Source organism: Pogoniulus pusillus, chromosome 19 (assembly GCF_015220805.1).
Source record: "Pogoniulus pusillus isolate bPogPus1 chromosome 19, bPogPus1.pri, whole genome shotgun sequence".
NCBI lineage: Eukaryota > Metazoa > Chordata > Aves > Piciformes > Lybiidae > Pogoniulus > Pogoniulus pusillus.
Genome location: NC_087282.1, coordinates 18,716,412 through 18,735,141, shown reverse-complemented (window position 1 = coordinate 18,735,141; position 18,730 = coordinate 18,716,412). Strand labels below are relative to the sequence as shown.

Genomic DNA, 18,730 nt, shown 5'->3' with positions numbered 1-18,730 from the left:
ATACTATACTTCATATCTTTAACAGATACTGGTTATATACATATTGATAATGTATTTTAAGTATTAAGAATGATGAGGCACTTAGTGCCATGGTCTAGTTGATTGGATAGGGCTGGGGTATAGGTTGGACTGGATGATCTTGGAGGTCTCTTCCAACCTGGTTGATTCTATGAATTTGGTTTCCCAGGGCTAATTCCAGCTTCATAGGAGTAGAAGTGTTCTATATTCAGAAGAATTAAAGTACACGTTTAGCTTGAGATACTAAAGAGAAGGTATGCTAGTGAGATGGAAGGCAGGGGAGGAACAATGAAAAACAGCCCAGTCTATTCCTAACATACTCCCCAGGCAAGTTATGCATTTCCACTAAGTTGTTCATAGCCTCCCAATTTACTGAAGTAACTATTTAGCCTCAGTAACTATCACCCCTCACTAGTTACTGGAGTTAGTTGGCAGCCTGAAGACAATTCAGTGGAAACAGTTAATGAAAAATACCTGATGAAAGGGTTGCCCAGATACACTCTGGATCTCAGAAGAGATCCTGGGCACTGGAGCACATGAACATGAAGAGTTCTGAGGAATCAGTTCAGAAATTACATACAAACCTCTTCAAGAGACTCATGAACAATTCTTCTGATTCTCTTTGCTTATGGCCTGGCCCAGTGGCATTTTACTGGAAAGATTCACTGAAGTCAGGAAGCTTTGGGTGAAAAGTCTTAGGGCTTTACACTGGTGGGTGCTTAGTAGTTTTGAACTCAGCCTGGTAGCAGGTATCTTTCGGATTCATTTCAGTCTAGAAGTTTCATCACCTTGGGTCTCTGAAATATTTCCATTGTACATGCTGAGTCTCCTGAGCAACTGCTTACCATCAGCTGCTTCGTCTCCTCCAAAGTTCTGTCTGTAGAACAGCATTAACTCTATGTTGTAGCACTTATAGATGGTCACGAGCAAAATAAGCAGAAGAAGGATGGCTCCCAGTCCTCCAGCAAGCTCTATTTTGTAGATCAAATCTAAAATTAGCAAGGAAAGACAGAAAGGTTATGATCTTTCCAAGCTTTATTTGCACTAATCCACTGTACAATTCCACACTGTGCATCTTCCAATTAAAACCATTGTGACATTAAGGGTGCCTCATTTAAAAAAAAACCTGTATCTCTTTCTTAGCTCTACCCATTTACTCCATCTACTGCCCAACTGAAATCACCACCCAAAATGCATTTGAGGCTATAATCATAATTCTTCTACAAGAGAAATACGTAGTGATTTTACGGAGGATTAATCAACTTTTAATGAGCTTGCAGAGTTTGAAACTTCTGTATTGGCAAAATGTATCAAATCACAGTATCACAGTATCACAGTACCACAGTGTCACAGTATCACCAAGGTTGGAAGAGACCTCACAGATCATCAAGTCCAACCCTTTACCACACAGCTCAAGGCTAGACCATGGCACCAAGTGCCACGTCCAATCCTGCTTTGAACAGCTCCAGGGACGGCGACTCCACCACCTCCCCGGGCAGCCCATTCCAGTGTCCAATGACTCTCTCAGTGAAGAACTTTCTCCTCACCTCCAGCCTAAATCTCCCCTGGCACAGCCTGAGGCTGTGTCCTCTCGTTCTGGTGCTGGCCACCTGAGAGAAGAGAGCAACCTCCTCCTGGCCACAACCTCCCCTCAGGTAGTTGTAGACAGCAATAAGGTCTGCCCTGAGCCTCCTCTTCTCCAGGCTAACCAATCCCAGCTCCCTCAGCCTCTCCTTGTAGGGCTGTGCTCAAGGCCTCTCCCCAGCCTCGTCGCCCTTCTCTGGACACGCTCCAGCATCTCAATGTCCCTCCTAAACTGGGGGGCCCAGAACTGAACACAGTACTCAAGGTGTGGTCTAACCAGTGCAGAGTACAGGGTCAGAATGACCTCCCTGCTCCTGCTGACCACACCATTCCTGATGCAGGCCAGGATGCCACTGGCTCTCTCGGCCACCTGGGCACACTGCTGGCTCATGTTCAGGCCATGCAGCATGTGAGAATTGATATAGCAGACACACTGCACCTGATTTGGCAGGCTCCAGGGCCCCTGACATGATTAAACTTTGGGCTTACATTTGTGAAGGCAGCAGAGGAGCCGATGCGAGCTGCCAAGCCAGCACTTCATCTGAATCACTGGAGTATGAGCTGAGCATCCAGAACGCCCAAGACAACGTGAGAAGCCAGGGGCACACATCAGGCTGCTAAGAGCACTTTGTCTGAGTTGTAATGGCTAGTAACAGAGTTCCCACATGTTTGTTTAGTACACATTATACTTTAATGGGAACTAGTGCTTGTTAAAATTTCCTACTGGGATGCTTTTAGGAAACATCACAATCAGTCTGCCTCAAAGTACTTCACATATTCATCCAAACACAATTATCCATTTTTTACAGCTGGGGGAACAATGGCATAGAAAAGCAAAACAAGATGTTCAAGGTCATTCAGTAAACCAATGCCAGAATTGGGATAAAAACACCCCCCTTGAATACCAGTCCAGTGCCCTACCTGATGTAAGACACTAACAGTATTGGTCTTTGGCCTGAAATGTCCTATGAACACAATACTGCTCATAACATCACTTGGCATGTTACTTAGCTGTAACAGATAAAAGATGACAATTTGACAATAGCTACTTCTAACAGTCTGTGTTACTTTTGAATAAGACATCATGAAAATATTTGCTGCTGTGATAAATACAGCATGAAGACGTGAAAACTGCTATAAAGGCAAGACAAAGTTCTTGTGATCTTTATGCTTCTAAAACTTGGGTCAGAAGAAATTGCTGGTATGTCATTTGTGTCATTTCTGAGATAAAAAGCAAATTAGTTGTGTATCTTTTGGGGTTATCCTTGCCTCACTTGCCTTGCATTTCAATAATTAACGTCAGATGTCAAACTATTCCCAGTTTACAGCATCTCTGATGTCTGTCTGGTAAGAAGCCATGGACTAATAGATGGAAAAAGTATATTATAATAGCTATTTAATCTCTCTGAGAACACAGGGAATTCATGGGACTTTTGTTCTACTGCACGATGAACTCAGCATGTGCCCTGGGGACAAATCTGGTCAAGTGGAGAACAGAGTTGGTTAAAATCATTTTTCAGGGAAAAAACTTTTTTTTCCCCCTGTTGTACTGAATCTTTTTTCCTAGGAAAGGCAGATGATGGCAAAGATACCAGTTTGGAAGGAGAGAAAATGCTGAGCCTTGATCACCTGCAGACCACGAAGGAGCACAGACTTGCATCCACTTGCTAGTGGAATGGGAAGGTATTGAACAAACCCACAACCCCCTGCCCCCAAAAGGCAGAATCAACATGCTTTTGCACCTTCTGTATTTGTCCTACTCCCTTGTAAACTCTCCCAGAGTATAGAAAGATAAGGCTTTTGGGCTCCTTATTTCCATTCCAAGGAGAAGCCACTGGAGAAAGGCCCAGAATGTTCTGTTTCCTTGCCTATTTCAGCTCTTAATCTCTGCCTCTGATTATTGCCTTCTTCCTCAAGTAGTGCTTATTAACATCTATAGGGAAGGCAGTACGTCCAGTGTTAGGAAAGAAGCTGAATCTGGGCTTTGTTCTGTAACAATGACTTAAAATTAGTCAATAGTAATAATACTTTTATAGTTTCTAATATAAAAGGACTTGGTGATAATGTATCACAGAGGATTATGGTCTTCACCAAAGGTAGCATCAACACCCAATAAATGAAAGACAAATATGTTTTGGAAGGTTTCTCATCATTTAGTACTATATCAGAATAAAAAAACAAACAACTCCAGATTAGTTTTCTGCAGATTTTGAATAAAGGCAGCCTCTTTGAAATAAATGGTGAGCAAATAATCAGCAGAATACTTATCTAAATTCACTGCTTCTTTCCAGTAACAGGTTCTGAAGTTCCTGGCAAGTGATTCATGCTTCAGAATAGTTCTATTACCGACTCCATAGATTTCAAGCACTAAAATACTGGGCTACTTTAAAATTCATTTGAAGGAAATCCTGACCTATTTCCACAGCCAAAGGACAAACAAGGTATATACTGTGCTTCTATGTAATCTGAGCACCAAGCATGATGGACCAAAAAAACCCAAAACAAAACTGCAAACTCAGAGTTTACTTTTTAACTGCTTGAAAACAAGTAATGTGGTCTTGAATTAAGCCAGTAAAGAAGAATGTGATAGCAGACAGTGGTATTCAGGTCTCAGAATCATGCCTGATTCTGTCTTTACATTGGTAACTTTGAATCTCTGGAGACTGAATTTGGTTCTTTATCAATCAAAAAAATAATTACAAAAAAATCTTAAGTGATGCTGCATGCTCTGGGGCCATCAGTGCAGAAAGCACTCCTGTACTCTCTGAAAGCATTTGTGAGGGCTGCACTACTAATACAGCAAAAGAGCTCAACATAATTTACCTTATATATTTGCACAGATCTTTTTTCTTCCTTAAAAATAACAATTAAGTCAAAACAAGAGCTAACTCTAGAACCTTTACACCACAGCTGTAACTTGGATTGGGATCTACTCCTGTTTTTTTATCCAAGCTTTCCTAGTTTTGCAGGACTCATGACTTCTGGTGGCTTGTGTACATCTGATGTGCTTGCGATCACACCTTGAACAGAAGGCAGACAGAACCCATGCAGCACTTTTGACACCCTGGAGACAAAAGACAGCTACAGGCCCTTCTTGTCAAATGGGAATAATGCAGCCCTTAGAAGGTGAGACTGGAGGGAGGGGGATTTCTGTGGCTGAGAGATCTGTGCTTCATCTTTGCATTGCCAAATGACTCGGCTAATCCCAAATGCCTCAGCATCTGGAAAACTGAAGGGCATTACAACAGGAATCCATGATCCCTTCTTTGACCTGCACAAAGGATGCTGGTGAATAGCTTTCTACCAGTCCTGCCAGTGACTGGTCACAAGTCAATAAATACAGCAAGCAGTAATTCCTGACTCAGTGATACTGAACGGTCAAATCCAAGCTAAAGAAAATTAGGATAAGAATTATATCAAGTTGCAGAAAGGAGAAGTTTGGTCAAGTATTTATAAGAACTTAAATAACAAACAAGACAATGAGGAAGGCAGTCAAAGGGCACAGAGAAAATACTGTGGTTATTTTAAATGACACTTTAATAGCTTGAAAATCAACTGCTGCAAGTGCCTGAGGGGAATATAAGCTTTCTACAGCCACAATGCAGAGAGAAATGAAACAGTAGCTGAGAAGTGATCCTTCCTACCTCCAAATTCTGTATTCAGCAGTGCTTCTTCCATAATTTCAGCAGAGCTCTGAAATATCTGCAATTTCATGTTATAAATAAACCTGGCTTGTGATTCTAATATATGCAAAGCAGCTGAACATTTAACAGTGTCAACACAGATATACTTATTATCAGTTGTATATTTATGAGGTGCAGTGGACGGAAAGGTAGAATGCTTTTTGCACTAAAGAGGCTAATCCTTCATCACGATGACCAGACTGCTTAAAGCTGTGACATCTTGTCAGTTCAGATGCTGAATATGCATTCATGTGTGTTCCACACCACAACTGTTGGCCTTTCTTTCTCAGAGTGGTTTGAACCTTCCGTATTGCTAGCACTTAGCATAAAATAATACACTATGCTATCCCTTTCTTTCTGAGAGGATAAAAACTCTCCTGTACAGAGCAAACTGTGTAAGTTAGGACTTGATTCAACTCATTTTGACAGGACTGCATACTGTACTTTCACACATAAAACCTGTGAGTCACATGGAAGAATAGCAAAAAAAAAAAAGAGGAGGACATTGACACAAAAGTTTCCTCTCTCTAGTAGCCCCTCTTTGTCCAAATACCTTAGCTTTCAGGTTGCACAGATTAGAGCCATGAAACAGCACTTGGCATCCAGCATGCCTTTAGGTGAACTCTGGATGTTTGCCAGAGCTGCACTGCTCTACCTCCAGACACTTTGGCTGGTCTGCCTGTTCCTCTCTCGCTGGCTCTTGGTTCATGTCTTGTGGTGATGCCTATCTACCCTAGGCTCAGAGGTCAGTCTGCTGTGTGCAAGGATACTAACAGTATATTTAAACCTTCTCCAAATGGTGATGCTTTCATGGGATTTTGCTACAACTGTGACAATGGAAGGCACTGGGATATTTAACTGACACTAGTACTGCACTCACAACCTGCTGAGAAGCACATCCTTTGCCTTGGTGGTCTGAAAGAACACAGAAGACTGGAACAGTGCATGCAGGTGTGCTCTCTGGAAACATTGCTCCCCTTCTGGTAAATTAATTTACATCCAAGAGTAATGGCAGAGATATGGACAATGTGTTAACTCATTATAGCTTCAGTACTACTCAAATGTCTTATAGCTTCAGTACTACTCAAAACACTGTCTCTTAGAGAGATCATCATCAGCTTTATGCATCGCCCTGCTTATGAATAGGAGAGGTAATTGAACAAACAACAGTAATGAGATACTGTTACACTCCTTAAGATAATGACTTCAGCATAGTAGCACCTTTTAATATGGTGCATTCAAGCCCAAATGATTATCTTTCTGCTACAGATAAATCGTCAGTAGTAGCATTCTCAATTCCAGGTACAGTACAAAGCAAAGCAAACATGATAAGGTAATTCTCTGTTGATTTGTAGTTCCCATTGCAATGTTTTCATTCTCAGTGCAGTTAGAAATCAAAATGCATGTCACCTGTTTAAAGCTTTCAATTTAAACAGCAAAGCCAGGAAGTGGAGAAATACAAGAACATCTGATCCCCCTGCTGAGGTACCTATTCTGAGAGACACACATTTTAACTCTATCACACCATTACCTCGGTCTAGTCAATCAACTCTAGGTCAGATTCATCGGTTGTTTAGACTAAAATGCTTTCACTGGTGATACTGCTGCTTCATGGGTGACTGTATTCCAGGCAAAATGTGTCATCCACAAGGCTGATTCACAGAACGTTCACGACTTTTTTTCACAAATGGTTAATTGAAGCTGTACCATAAAAACACTTCAGCTCCAAGTAGGCACACAGGAGTCCAGCCTGGCTCAGGGAAGTCAGCAGGGTCTTTGCTGACCTGTTGCTGCTGAGGCAGGTGATAGTAGGAATAACTAAACAAAGGGAGCTACCTTTCTTGCGCAGAAGAACACTGGCATGTTTCCGTCCATTTCTGTTTTCCACATGACATGTGTAGTTAGCCAGGTCTGCCTCCTCTACAACATCAAAGATCAATGTCAATTCAACTTCTTTTTCTCCAAGATGTTCTCTGAGGAGTCTGAAAGGAAGGATACAGTCTGCTTTACTGAATTAATGAGTGGAAGATTCCCAAAAGAAACATGACTTCTCAGTACATGATACAAAGCATTCCTGGTCAACATTGCTCCTGGAGAAGGACTTAGAAGGAGACTTGAGTGGCCTAAAAGGGACTTTGAGGCACCTTTTGTGGCACCCAAAGGTCTTTCTCTTCTGCCATGTCTGTAGCAAGGAACTGAATCAATTGCAGGAAGCGTGGCTGTAAGTGCAACAGTTGCAATGGCTTGTTCACCTCTGCTCCAACAGAATTATCATAGAATCACTGCATCAACCAGGTTGGAAGAGACCTTCAAGATCATCCATTCCAACCTATCACCCAGCCCTGTTCTATTAACTAGACCGTGGCACTAAGTGCTAAAAATTAAGTGCTAAACATTAAAAACAATGTTCCTCTTAAAAGAAGCAATAAATGCTTCCCAGAGAAGTAAATATGGGATACTGAGCCATCACTGAGCAAATATTTTAAAGGCTGGATATTGTGATACATTTTCATGCAGTCAGGAAAACCAAGGAAAGAGTTGTACTGCTCTGTGGAATTTTCCTCCAGTTTTTGGGGCTAGATCCTATCTTGACTGGTGTCAAGAACAAGAGCTCTCTGTTCCTGTGAGAGAACAGAGGATACATGCAAAATCTCCACAAAGGGAATAGAGAATTGTAGCAGACTTTCAGGTCAGAGGTACAGGCTTTTCATGTCATTGTCCTACAGTAAACGTCAAGAAGAATGCAAAGTAAACACAAGTGTTTTCTGATGCTGACACTAAGTCTAAAAATACAATGCCTTATTCTCTCAAAATGCTTCTCAAAATATCAGTTGCTCAAGAAAAAAGTCAGGAGTCCTTTGAACAAGGAAACATAACATCAAGTAAAACCTACCAGATTCATCTGATGCTATTAGTGTGCTGCCTCATAACATGCAGGGTGGTAAATATAAAGTGTGTAATGTCCTTGCACTCATCTGTGAACTTCTCACTGCACACAGTACTTCAGTGAGTCTTTTGTCACTGAAATACTAAGAAATATTTTCTCTGGAGACTGAAGGGAGGCAACTGAGCACAAAGAAGTAGCCAGAGTGCTGCTTGTGCTGTGTGGAAACGCTTCTAAAGAGCCTACAATTTTTCAGTAACAACTCCCAAACTTCTCTGTGTATGCATTGTGCATACACATTTTCTTATTTACATGATAGCCTATAACAAACACAGAACTCCAAATCTGAAAACAGATCAGAAGTAAGAAGACATTGCACTAGACAATCAAAAATGCAAGCCTGACTGCCACAAACCACATGCCTAGGGCAAGACTTCATAGAGTGTGTAGCCTTTTAAGGCTTGTGTGATCTGACAGTTGGAGGATGAGCCAGAGCATTCACATCAATTCAGCCTCTTTCACTACAGCTCTGTAACTTGCAGAAAAGCAAGTGAAAACTTGTTAGTTTAAGAACAGGCATGTGTGCTGCATTTGGAGGCATGAATTACAATTTTTTCTAATGTCTCTCTCATTTATTGTGCAGTCTTGCATTTATTTATGTACTTATTTAAAGTTTTGGCTTTGAGTCCAAGAAAATAATGCAAGAAAGGTTGAAGCTGCATTATTTCTGCGAGGCAAGAAACCTCTCTAGAGAGCCTAATCTGTTTCCAGACTCAAATTAGTCTAAATCATTTGGGGGCTGAGAAATCAATTCTCATCTACCTATTACTATTCCATATGTATATACAGCAAAATATTTTAAACTCTGGAAAGTCTGTCTTCTCTGTTGGTAAGTAATATGCTCCACGATTTTTGGCCTAGAAACCACGCTGCAAGGAATAAATAAAATCCTGAAGAGAGAAGCTATCTGGTACACTAACCTGGAGCAAATTTGCTATATCCAGCATTATTTTACGCAGGAAAAGAAGAAAATGAACAGAGGTTGCAATGAAGAATAAATAAGCTATTATGAAGAAGTCCTTTAGAATAAAATGATTGACTCTTAAATTCTAATAACACATGATCAGCTGAAAAGGAGCTTTAATAAAAAAAGAACAGGCATTTGGACTGAGAATTTTTTTTTCCATGCTAATTTCAATCTTTAGGAAGAGAACTCTTTAGAATGGGATGTATCAGGAAAATGCTGACAGACACTTAAACATCATGCTGGTAGCAAATTGTGGAAACACTTAGTGGTGTTAAACTGATCATTATCGCCTTTTTTCTTTTCTTCATGTTTTTTCTTTTCTTCTTTTAAGCAGTACTCTACAGCTAATGATTCATTACTGCCATAGAAATACACAGCTGGACACCTACGTTTTAAAAATACACGTGCAGCTTCCAAACTGATTGCATTTTGTAGTTGGTTTAGAGAATACCTGAGCACACCTTTTTTTTTTTTTTTTTGAAAGAAAACGAATACAGTATCAAGAACCAAGACTTTAAAGCTGCAACAGTATTTGCTGCTCAGCCAGAATATGAAGCTCTGTGACCAGCTGAGTCGGAGAAAACGTTGCCAAGAACACTGCTAACACATGAGAAAACAGTGACTCTTTTTTTCTGGTTGATGAACAAACTGTAAGAGTAATTACATCATTTAATGCACAGGTAAATCAATAGTGCTTGACAACTCACAATGAACAGGTTGGAGGGAGAGAAGAGGGGGGAGAAATAAAATCCCACCCAGTGCTTGCGTTCTGTTCAAGCTGAAGCATTTTCTTTGATCTGAAACAAAACATTTTGTCTACTGTTTGGTTTCTTTTAAGTTAAGAAAATGTGAAGTACTATGAAGTGTCATCTCCAAATTCAAATGTTTGCTTTGAAAAATATCCACTGTTTCAGACTTTTCAAACCTCTTGTCACATTTTTCCAATGCATTTATGCACTAAGTTGTAAATAAAGTTAAAATACTTTGCCCTTGAAACCACATTTTCCTAAAATTTTCAGGCTTTGTACAAGCACAGGTCTAAAGGTCACAAGAAAGCTTCAGCTGCCTCTCTTTGCAAGGCTGGGGCATTATTTCCAAACCTTTACTGACCTGCATGTAAGCTTGGACTTATCAAAAAGGAGACTTTCATTTTTTATATAGTTGAGGATATGGACTGTGAACAGAGATATGAACTCAAGTTTTAATTTCCAGTCCTTTAACAATAGTCCTTAGATGAAAGGACAGATGTGTGTGTACATAAGTACCTCTCCAAACAAAAGTAGTTCAGTTTTCTGCACCGTGTTTCTCATGCCTACTTGAATAGCATTAGCTTCATGGAGAAGGTTGTCATTGCCATACTACTCTGCAAAGTACCCAGCGTATTAGCCAGGAAGTGATAATAATTCTGCCTCTCTCCCTCAACATCCCCTCTTAACAGAATACAACATCCTCATCTTGTCTGAGTATTTTGCAACCAACAGTTCTGTAGGTCAAAAGGCAGGATGTTCATTTGATCAGCAAGAAGAAATAAGGCTGCAATCCAAAATGTCTCCATTCATTTCTTACGTGTCTAAAACAAGGTAATGTATTTTCACTTTAAAAATGGAGAACAGAGGAAAAAAAGACAAACATGCTCTAAGATTCGAGCATTATGAGGCATCTGCAAGCTGTTCTGCAGTGTTGCCTCAAGAAGAAAAAGAAGCAACTCATTGGTTGCTGGAAGAATAAGATTTATACCTGAAAATACTTCTTAGCCATGGCAGAGAGACAGTGCTAATATACACTGTGTGCTCCTTTGATTATTAGGTACAACTGACAACTGCAGACAGACTTAAAGACTCTGATTCCTTCTTTAATAGCCCTGGTTCAATCTACATGACATTTTTATTACCTTGTGAAAAACCCACCTGGCAAACAGTCTCTTTCTCCTTTCCTCCCTATGCATGACTAACATTTGGGAATCTTAGTTCAAGGGAAGGCAAGGAGGCAGGTTCAACAGGGGGTCATTACCTCTGAATCCTGCAATGCTGACTAGTTACTTTTTATTATGAGGTTGTGTAACAAGATCCATTAAATAATGAGAAGTCCAAAGCTACACATAATTCACTCATGGTGAAATATGCTTACCAAAACAAACAGTTCCACAGGTTTGATTGTAACAGAAATGCTCAAGCCGTGCTCATTTCAGTGCTTTCATAACAGCACACTAATGGCTTGGTAACTATGCATGCCAAAGGATGCAAACTAGGAATGGATGTTTCATACTCCCACACCACACTGATCTGTAAACCTAAACTCTCATATACAGAAAATCCTATGACACAATGGATGGCTGCAGTCCAGGGTAAGGACAGCACCAAAAATTCAGTGCTATTGAATCTGTGAACTCATTTCAGACGTAGAGCTGATACATTAGATGTTTGCCAAAGGAACAACCCACAGCGTATCTTGGCTTGGTTGGAACAATTCCAAATCACTTGTAGTTTCTCAGCATTAAGAGAAACATGTTGGTAATGCCATCTAGAAACAAACCAATTGGAAAAGCAGCTGAGCAACAAGTTGTCTGTGGCCCATCAAATTTGGAACATGCATAACTATTTTTTTTCATATACTAAAAATATGAGTGGGTAGAAGATGTGGGCTGGCTCAGGGCACTGACAGAACAGTCAGTGCTGCTTAGTCTCCTGAAGCAGCATACCTGTAATGGGACTCATAAACAAGAGCTGTTACTGTCAAAAAACAATTTGCAGAAGTCACCACTGCAGTTGCCATAGCTACCTGTAAATGAAAAAAGGGCTGGGCTGTGGCACTGTTGGTAATGATGCTCCAGGTTTTGGTAAATGCTATGTTTTTCATGCTGGCTGTGAAGCACAAGAGATTAGGTATATGATAAGTAGCTTTGTTGAAGAGAAGATTTCACTGAACTGTCAGGGGTTTGTAAACTAAGTCAAAGCATTTTAATGGAGTGAGAGAAGGGAGTTGTCACAAAATTAATTTGAAATGTGAATGTGTAATGAAGGACAGGTACAGGATCAGCTTTTTCAGGAAAATAAATGAACTGCACTAAATATAAACTTCAAATTGTCCTTCTGATGCAGAGGAGGAACCATTCTGTTCACATATGCACACCAGGGAGGACAAAATGTTGTTCAATGCCCATTATGTCTAATGCCAGAAGTTTCCAATAACTGTATTATGTGGTCAGAAGCCCCAAAGAGGATTGTACACTTAAAGTCTTTCTGGCACTATATGATAAATTCCATCTGTATGCAGTTAAAGTTCAATGTTGGATCAATTATTTCAGTATAGCTTAATAATGGCTAAATAGATGAATTTCAAGTTATTGGTCAAGTAGTAATCTCTCTCTGCCTGCTCTCCCAAATCACTTCTACAACAAACAAGCATCTCAGAAATGGCACCAAAATAGTGTGTAAAGGAAGGTGCAAAGATGTTGGCTCTCTTTATAATCTGTATTCATGGTTTCTGTTGGAGCTGAGGCCACCTTGACCATACTGTTAGTGGTTTTGTCTTTGCCCAGAGAATAAAACTAAACAAGGATGACAAGATGATGCTGTTAGGCACAAATTCCATGGAGGTTCATGGCGATACAAGTGTTCTCTTTACAACTGGTGCAACAAATGATAACCCACATCTGGAACAAGTTGAGCACAAGATGGATATTGGACATGCTTGCACAGCAAAGGAAGAGAGTCTCCCTTAAGTGTTAAGCATTGTCTCAATCCCCTTATAATCCTAAAGGAACAAATGCTGCTCTTTGAAAGCTCTGGTTAAGGCATACTGAGAGTTGTATCACAGGCAGACAATACATTCAGTAGAAGAGAAGTATGGTGACTTTGACAGGAGACCATTCATCTTTAAGATTAACACTGATGCTGAAGCAAGTGTCATTTTGACAAGGATTGCCACAAGGGGCAGCTGCAGTGGTCAGCATCATCTCCACACAGGATTAAAATCAACCCCCAGAACACTCAAGAGATGCTTCAGCTACCATCGAGAGAATTTGATAACAGATTTTCAGGCACATAGATAGCTATTCTGTCTCTGGAGTTTATTCCCTAAAAAGGAGAGGGAGAAACTGACACTGCCCTAGTTCCAAGTCATCCATCACTATTCAGACAGGAAACTTTTTCCACTTTCAATTAAAAACCTGTTTAAAAACCCAACCAACCAGCTGGCTTTTGGGACACACCATGCTTTTACTAGTAAATACTCAAAAAAGTACCTGACTTCCCCTTCTCTAATGTGACCTTCTAATTCTTCTATGAATTTTTCCCCCTTCATCCAGTAGATCATGGGGCCTGACTCTCCACTGAATCCAAAGAAGGCTTTGCAGGCCACTGTCAGCGGATTTCCTGAGGACAAGAAGAAAAGATAAGGTTAGACACTTCATTATGCCTACTAGTGAGAGAGCAATTATGAGAAATCTTGACAGCTCAGATAAACCTTCCCATTTAAAACTGGAAAAAAATAAATCATCTGCAGGAAATAGCTGTGAAATGAAACTCTGGAGTTTATAAATAATTTCATTTTTCTCAGAAATATACTCCAAGAACAAGAAGGAGGTATGGAAACAGTGGCAGCATAAGGTGATGTCAGATTGGTTGTTAAAAAGAAAGAGATGACTTTGTCAGACTCCTGGGATTTCTATCAGGGCTGGGGAGTGTGCCTTGAGAGGCAGGTAAATCACTGAACTTGCTTACTGCTGCCTAGCCACCCATAAAAAAGGCACAGTAATAATTTCTTCCTCACTTAGACAGAAATCAAATGTTAATGAAGTCTTGGTAAGCTGTTCAGAGAGCTTTTAAAGATCCCCAAGTAATACATGATGCCAGTGAACACCAACCATACTCATGTTACAGTCAATAGGCTTTTGGCATAGCACCAAACTTCAAAGCATTATTCAAAGCAATAAAGAACTCTCCTTTTCAGCTCTGCAAAAATGCTTCCAAACCAAAGAAAACAAAACTTGGAGACTAATCAGATTTCTTTTCTCTCCAAGAATTCAGCATTTAGATGGGTTTTTGTTTGGCTACAGCTTCAGCAGTAGTAGCTAGTCCAGAACTCACACTGCTTAAACTGCCAGGACAGATGGTTGTCTGCTTGCAGGAGGAAAAAAAGAAAAAGAACAAAACCCCCCAAACCAGCCAGGAAATTCAGAACTATGCCCATTGCTTTAGCATGCAAATACAGCTGCTGCACTCACTTCTCTTTGCCTGCTTTAACCAGCATATGTGGTCCAGCTGTAGAGTCACCAACTTACACGAGTGGACAGACCTCACTTAGTACCATTGGAGACTCCTGATGAGTCTTCCAGCATGACAAATCCAAATACCACATTTTACTATATTTGGAGGAAACATATTTTACTATATTATGCCAGCCACTTTCAGTGCCAGGAGGAGACTTTTTTGATGCTGAAACAGAATAGTCCTACACTTTCCAAAAAGGGCTACTCAGAGCACATCACTTGGCTGAGTATGGGCAGCGATAACTCCCTGTCTGCATACGCTGAGAGTATATCAGAGCACAGCAGAGCTGTGCCTTACAGCATGTTTGCCCAAACACCCCCAGAGCTGTCCTAAGGCAACTACTGGCACTTGTCTACCCATTATTTCAGGGTCCAATTTAAGACATGTCAAAAGAGTCTGATTAGTCAGGAAGCACAGCATGCCCAGCCACCGAAAATCAGCCGCCTTGAAATTGTTTCCAACACCCAAAATTACGAGTCCTTTTGAAACATTAGGAAACAGCAAGAAAAGGTTTAAAGGCTGCACTTCAGTCTCTGTTTCTCAAATAGCAAAAGACAAAAATGGAAAATGTTTATCCTGGAAATGTTTTACAGAATCTTTCATTATCTCCATATTCACTACCAGCTCTGGTACCACAGCTGCCCACTGAACACGTGCCGATGCTGATGGACTATATGCAACCAGCTCAAATATCCAAACTGGAAGAAGGGGTGGATATTCATACTTGCCTGCTCATCCCACAACACTGACCACCATCACAGGAAAAGTTCCAAACTTCATTAACTAATGAAGAGTCAGAAATACTCCTAGGCAGACACTTCATTCCCCTATGAGACAATATTAGAGCTTTCCATCTCCTCCTTCTAATCTGTTCACCCAGCCCTGTGAGGTGCTGTGTCCCTGTCCCAGACTGAGGGGCGAAATGGAGCCTCTGGCTATGTCCATCTCACATTTTCCTGTCGTGCTGAATGCCTGTGTGGTGTGAGGTCTTGTGTGCTGTTTGCCTCACAGTCATCACACACATCTATTTAAGTACCACTTAGTGACTCCTAGCATGTGGCTGCTCAGTCCATCTTTGATTTTGATAGAAAAAGACATCTGTAGCAATGCAAAAAAGAAAAGGGTTAGATGTAGCCTATCAGCATTGACAGTAATGCCCTTTTTCTGGCATACTGTGCTGGGCATTAAGTGTTACAGGCAAAATACATTACAAGGTGTGCTTTTCCTCAAACCAGCAGATTTTCACTTGGAAAAAAACAACAAAACAAATCCTGAAGAAATGAAAATATTCCAAGGTGAGTCCAAGATTTCTATACGTGCAGAGTAAACATCCTGAGGCAGTATGTCTGGTCTGAAGAAAGAAAAAGTTTCCTATACAAACAGGAAAGCCTGAAAACTCTGTTGGTACACAGCTTCTGTAATGAAGGAATCCAACAGAAAGCATTGGTAACCTTTACTGTGACAGCCTGCACACTCTGAACATGCCCCAGCAGATCTGTTTCCCAGCGTTGCCACCAGGGAAAACCATCAGAATAAACTAACACTGACAATGGCAAGATTCAGAGGCAGACTGTATTTTCAGCTCAGTCTTGGACTGGCCACACCTCAAAAAGAACCACAGACCATCTCACCTGCAAACCCACAACTGATCAGCTGTTTCTCACATAAAAACTAACTTTCATCACAGTAACAGAATGATGCACATCTGTGTTGAGCTGATCTGCCCTGGGGTGGAAAGAGCGTGGGGCTTGATGTCGCTTCAAAGTCTCATCCAAATCCACACTCTTACATATTGGTCTTCTACTCCTCATCTTGCTCTTCTGTAGCTGTCTCAAGCAGCTTTATAACGTTCACCACTCTTTGTAGCTCTGGAAGCAGGACAAAGCCAGAAAAGGTAAAATTGGCTCTTCCTTGCAGAAGCAATTTACCTCCTCAAGTAAATTTGCCTCCATAAGGAAAGGAAGGAAGCTTTCCTTCTTTCTGATACGTTAAGACACATCTGGCCACAGCAGCAGCCTGTTTACTACCAGTTTTCAGCGAACTGCATCCAATTCCTATCCAGAAAAGAACACAGCATGTCTCACTGTATTTCCCTCCAGGTTCTGAGATCCATATGGTACCTCTGAATATGGGAGGAACAGGCATGGAGCATGGAAGATGACCTCTGCAAGTCATGATGTTAGGGCAGGTTTTGAGCCCTGTGGTATCACAATGAACCACAGTCCCAGGCAGAGGGAATTAACAGGCAGTTTGTAGCTCCTGTTAACTCCTATACAACTAAACTTGTGTAAGGCCCAAACTTTTGCATATCATTACTGCTATTCTGCATGACACTAAGTAGTTTCACCACAAACTGTTCTTATTAAGAAAAAAATCTCCTTGAATAATTTAATTAACATCAAACTTCCTAGAGTGAATGGTATCCTCAGAGTTTTCCATTTATAAATGGTTTCTGTTTAAATCAGACAGACATTTCAGCTGCAATTTTAATTAGTAATGTGATGAGAAGCAGAGAAAATGATTAGTGAAGTTTCTAATGAAACAACACTGACAAGAATGTATTAACAAACAAGGGAAGAAAGTAGAGAAGCCTTCTTGTAGACCTCACTGAGTCTACTGCTCTGCTGGGGTCACCTTGTTCCAGTAAAGCCTCAGGTTCCAGCAGGAGTTTCTGCTTTAGCTCTCTTCCCTGCTCTGTCAATCAGGCTTGTAGCAAACTCCCACTGATAAGACACAACCACTGGCAAGAGGAATCAAGTTTATTGCTAAATCTTTTTGTATGCTTTTCACCTGACAGTTTCCACAAGAAATCTGCATGAATTCTACCAGGTGTTAACAGTTAAAGTTCTACACTTCAGCTTTTTTTTTTTTTTCCCTCTGAAAGACTGGAGATTTCTACAGAAATGCAGTTACTCCAGCAAAACAGCTGTCTGATGGTGGTAAGAGTACTGGCTAAGAATGCAAAAAGAGTCTGCTAGTGTTCAGCCAGGTATGATTCTGAGTGTGCTTTACTGCAGGTCCAACCTGCTTTGAAAGTGAATGACAAATCCTGCAGCAGTCTCTCTTAAACGAGGCGTGATCCAAGTATCAATTAAACGAAGCATAAAATAACCAAAAGTTATTCAGTCTTGTCAAAACTTAAGTGCCAAAGCTAGATGACTGACCAGCACAGCACACAAAAGCTCACAGACAAGACCTGGCTTATGGCAAGGCATTTTTCACAGGTACTTTTTCCAAGTGTGGATTATTGATTCTTCTTCACTCACTTTGCACAAGCAGGCAAATTTCATGGCTTATTTGCAAATACCCATTCAAAGGTCGAGCACAGTTTCACAGAATCATAGAATGTCAGGGACTGGAAGGGACCTCCAAAGATCATCTGGTCCAGCCCCCCTGCCAGAGTAGGATCACCCAGAGCACATCACACTGGAATGCATCCAGATAGTTCTTGAATATCTCCAGAAAGGGAGACTCCACAACCTCCCTGGGCAGCCTGTTCCAGTGCCCTCACACTGAAAAAAATCTTCCTCAGGTTCACATGGAACCTCCTATGCCTCAACATCCACCCATTGCCCCTTGTCTTGACGATGAGTTTGTATTCCCATTGGGCCACATCCCACTGGTGCTCTGCTCTCCCAGAAAATCAGGCTTTCAGTGATGGAGCAGATCACCCCAGAGCATGTATATCAGGCAGCCAAAGTAATCTCTGGATGGGACCTTTTTCCACTCCCCTATGTCTTGAAACATTTTTTTTTTCAAATTCTCTCACATTTTTGTGCCAGATACACCACCACTCTCAACAAGCCTGAGCTGACACAGATGACCCTTCCAAGCTAGTGGCAAAACTGACTGAAAGTACCAAAAGACAACCTCCTTTTGTACCAGGCAGCATCGAAAGTCAATCCTGTACACACTGCTAGCTGGATTTGTGCATTCAGCTCCACCCAGGTGTTAATGCCACTGACTGCAGCCTCATTGCTTTTATCTGTTTCAGGACTGGATGCTGTAAACACATAAAATGGAAGATGAGTGTACGACTGCCACCAAAAAATCATTCCATCACTCCAAGTTTCTCTGATTGATGCATATACATCATGTAGGTCCTCTCTCACAACAATGACTGTGTCTCTCTTTAAGACTGACAGAGAGAAGTGTTTGCAAAGCAGCAGCTTCCCGCCCTTGACACAAGCAGACATTATGTAAGCACTTCATGGGCTTTGTTTCCTTAGTTTGTTCAGGCAGAGGACAAGAAAAGTAGCTTATC

At 41.0% G+C, this 18,730-nt stretch overlaps 1 protein-coding gene across 8 annotated transcripts in view; it reads right to left on the bottom strand.

The window, feature by feature from the left end:
* Positions 1-18,730, bottom strand: part of IL1RAPL2 (interleukin 1 receptor accessory protein like 2) — a 400,289-nt gene that overhangs the window by 16,513 nt on the left and 365,046 nt on the right. For all 8 annotated transcript variants that reach the window (XM_064159540.1, XM_064159547.1, XM_064159541.1 and 5 more), the window contains 3 exons: positions 13,440-13,569; positions 7,122-7,267; positions 864-1,007 (listed from right to left, as the gene is read on the bottom strand). In XM_064159540.1, coding sequence (XP_064015610.1) covers positions 864-1,007; positions 7,122-7,267; positions 13,440-13,569 — 420 coding nt within the window. The remainder of the gene's footprint in view (positions 1-863; positions 1,008-7,121; positions 7,268-13,439; positions 13,570-18,730) is intronic.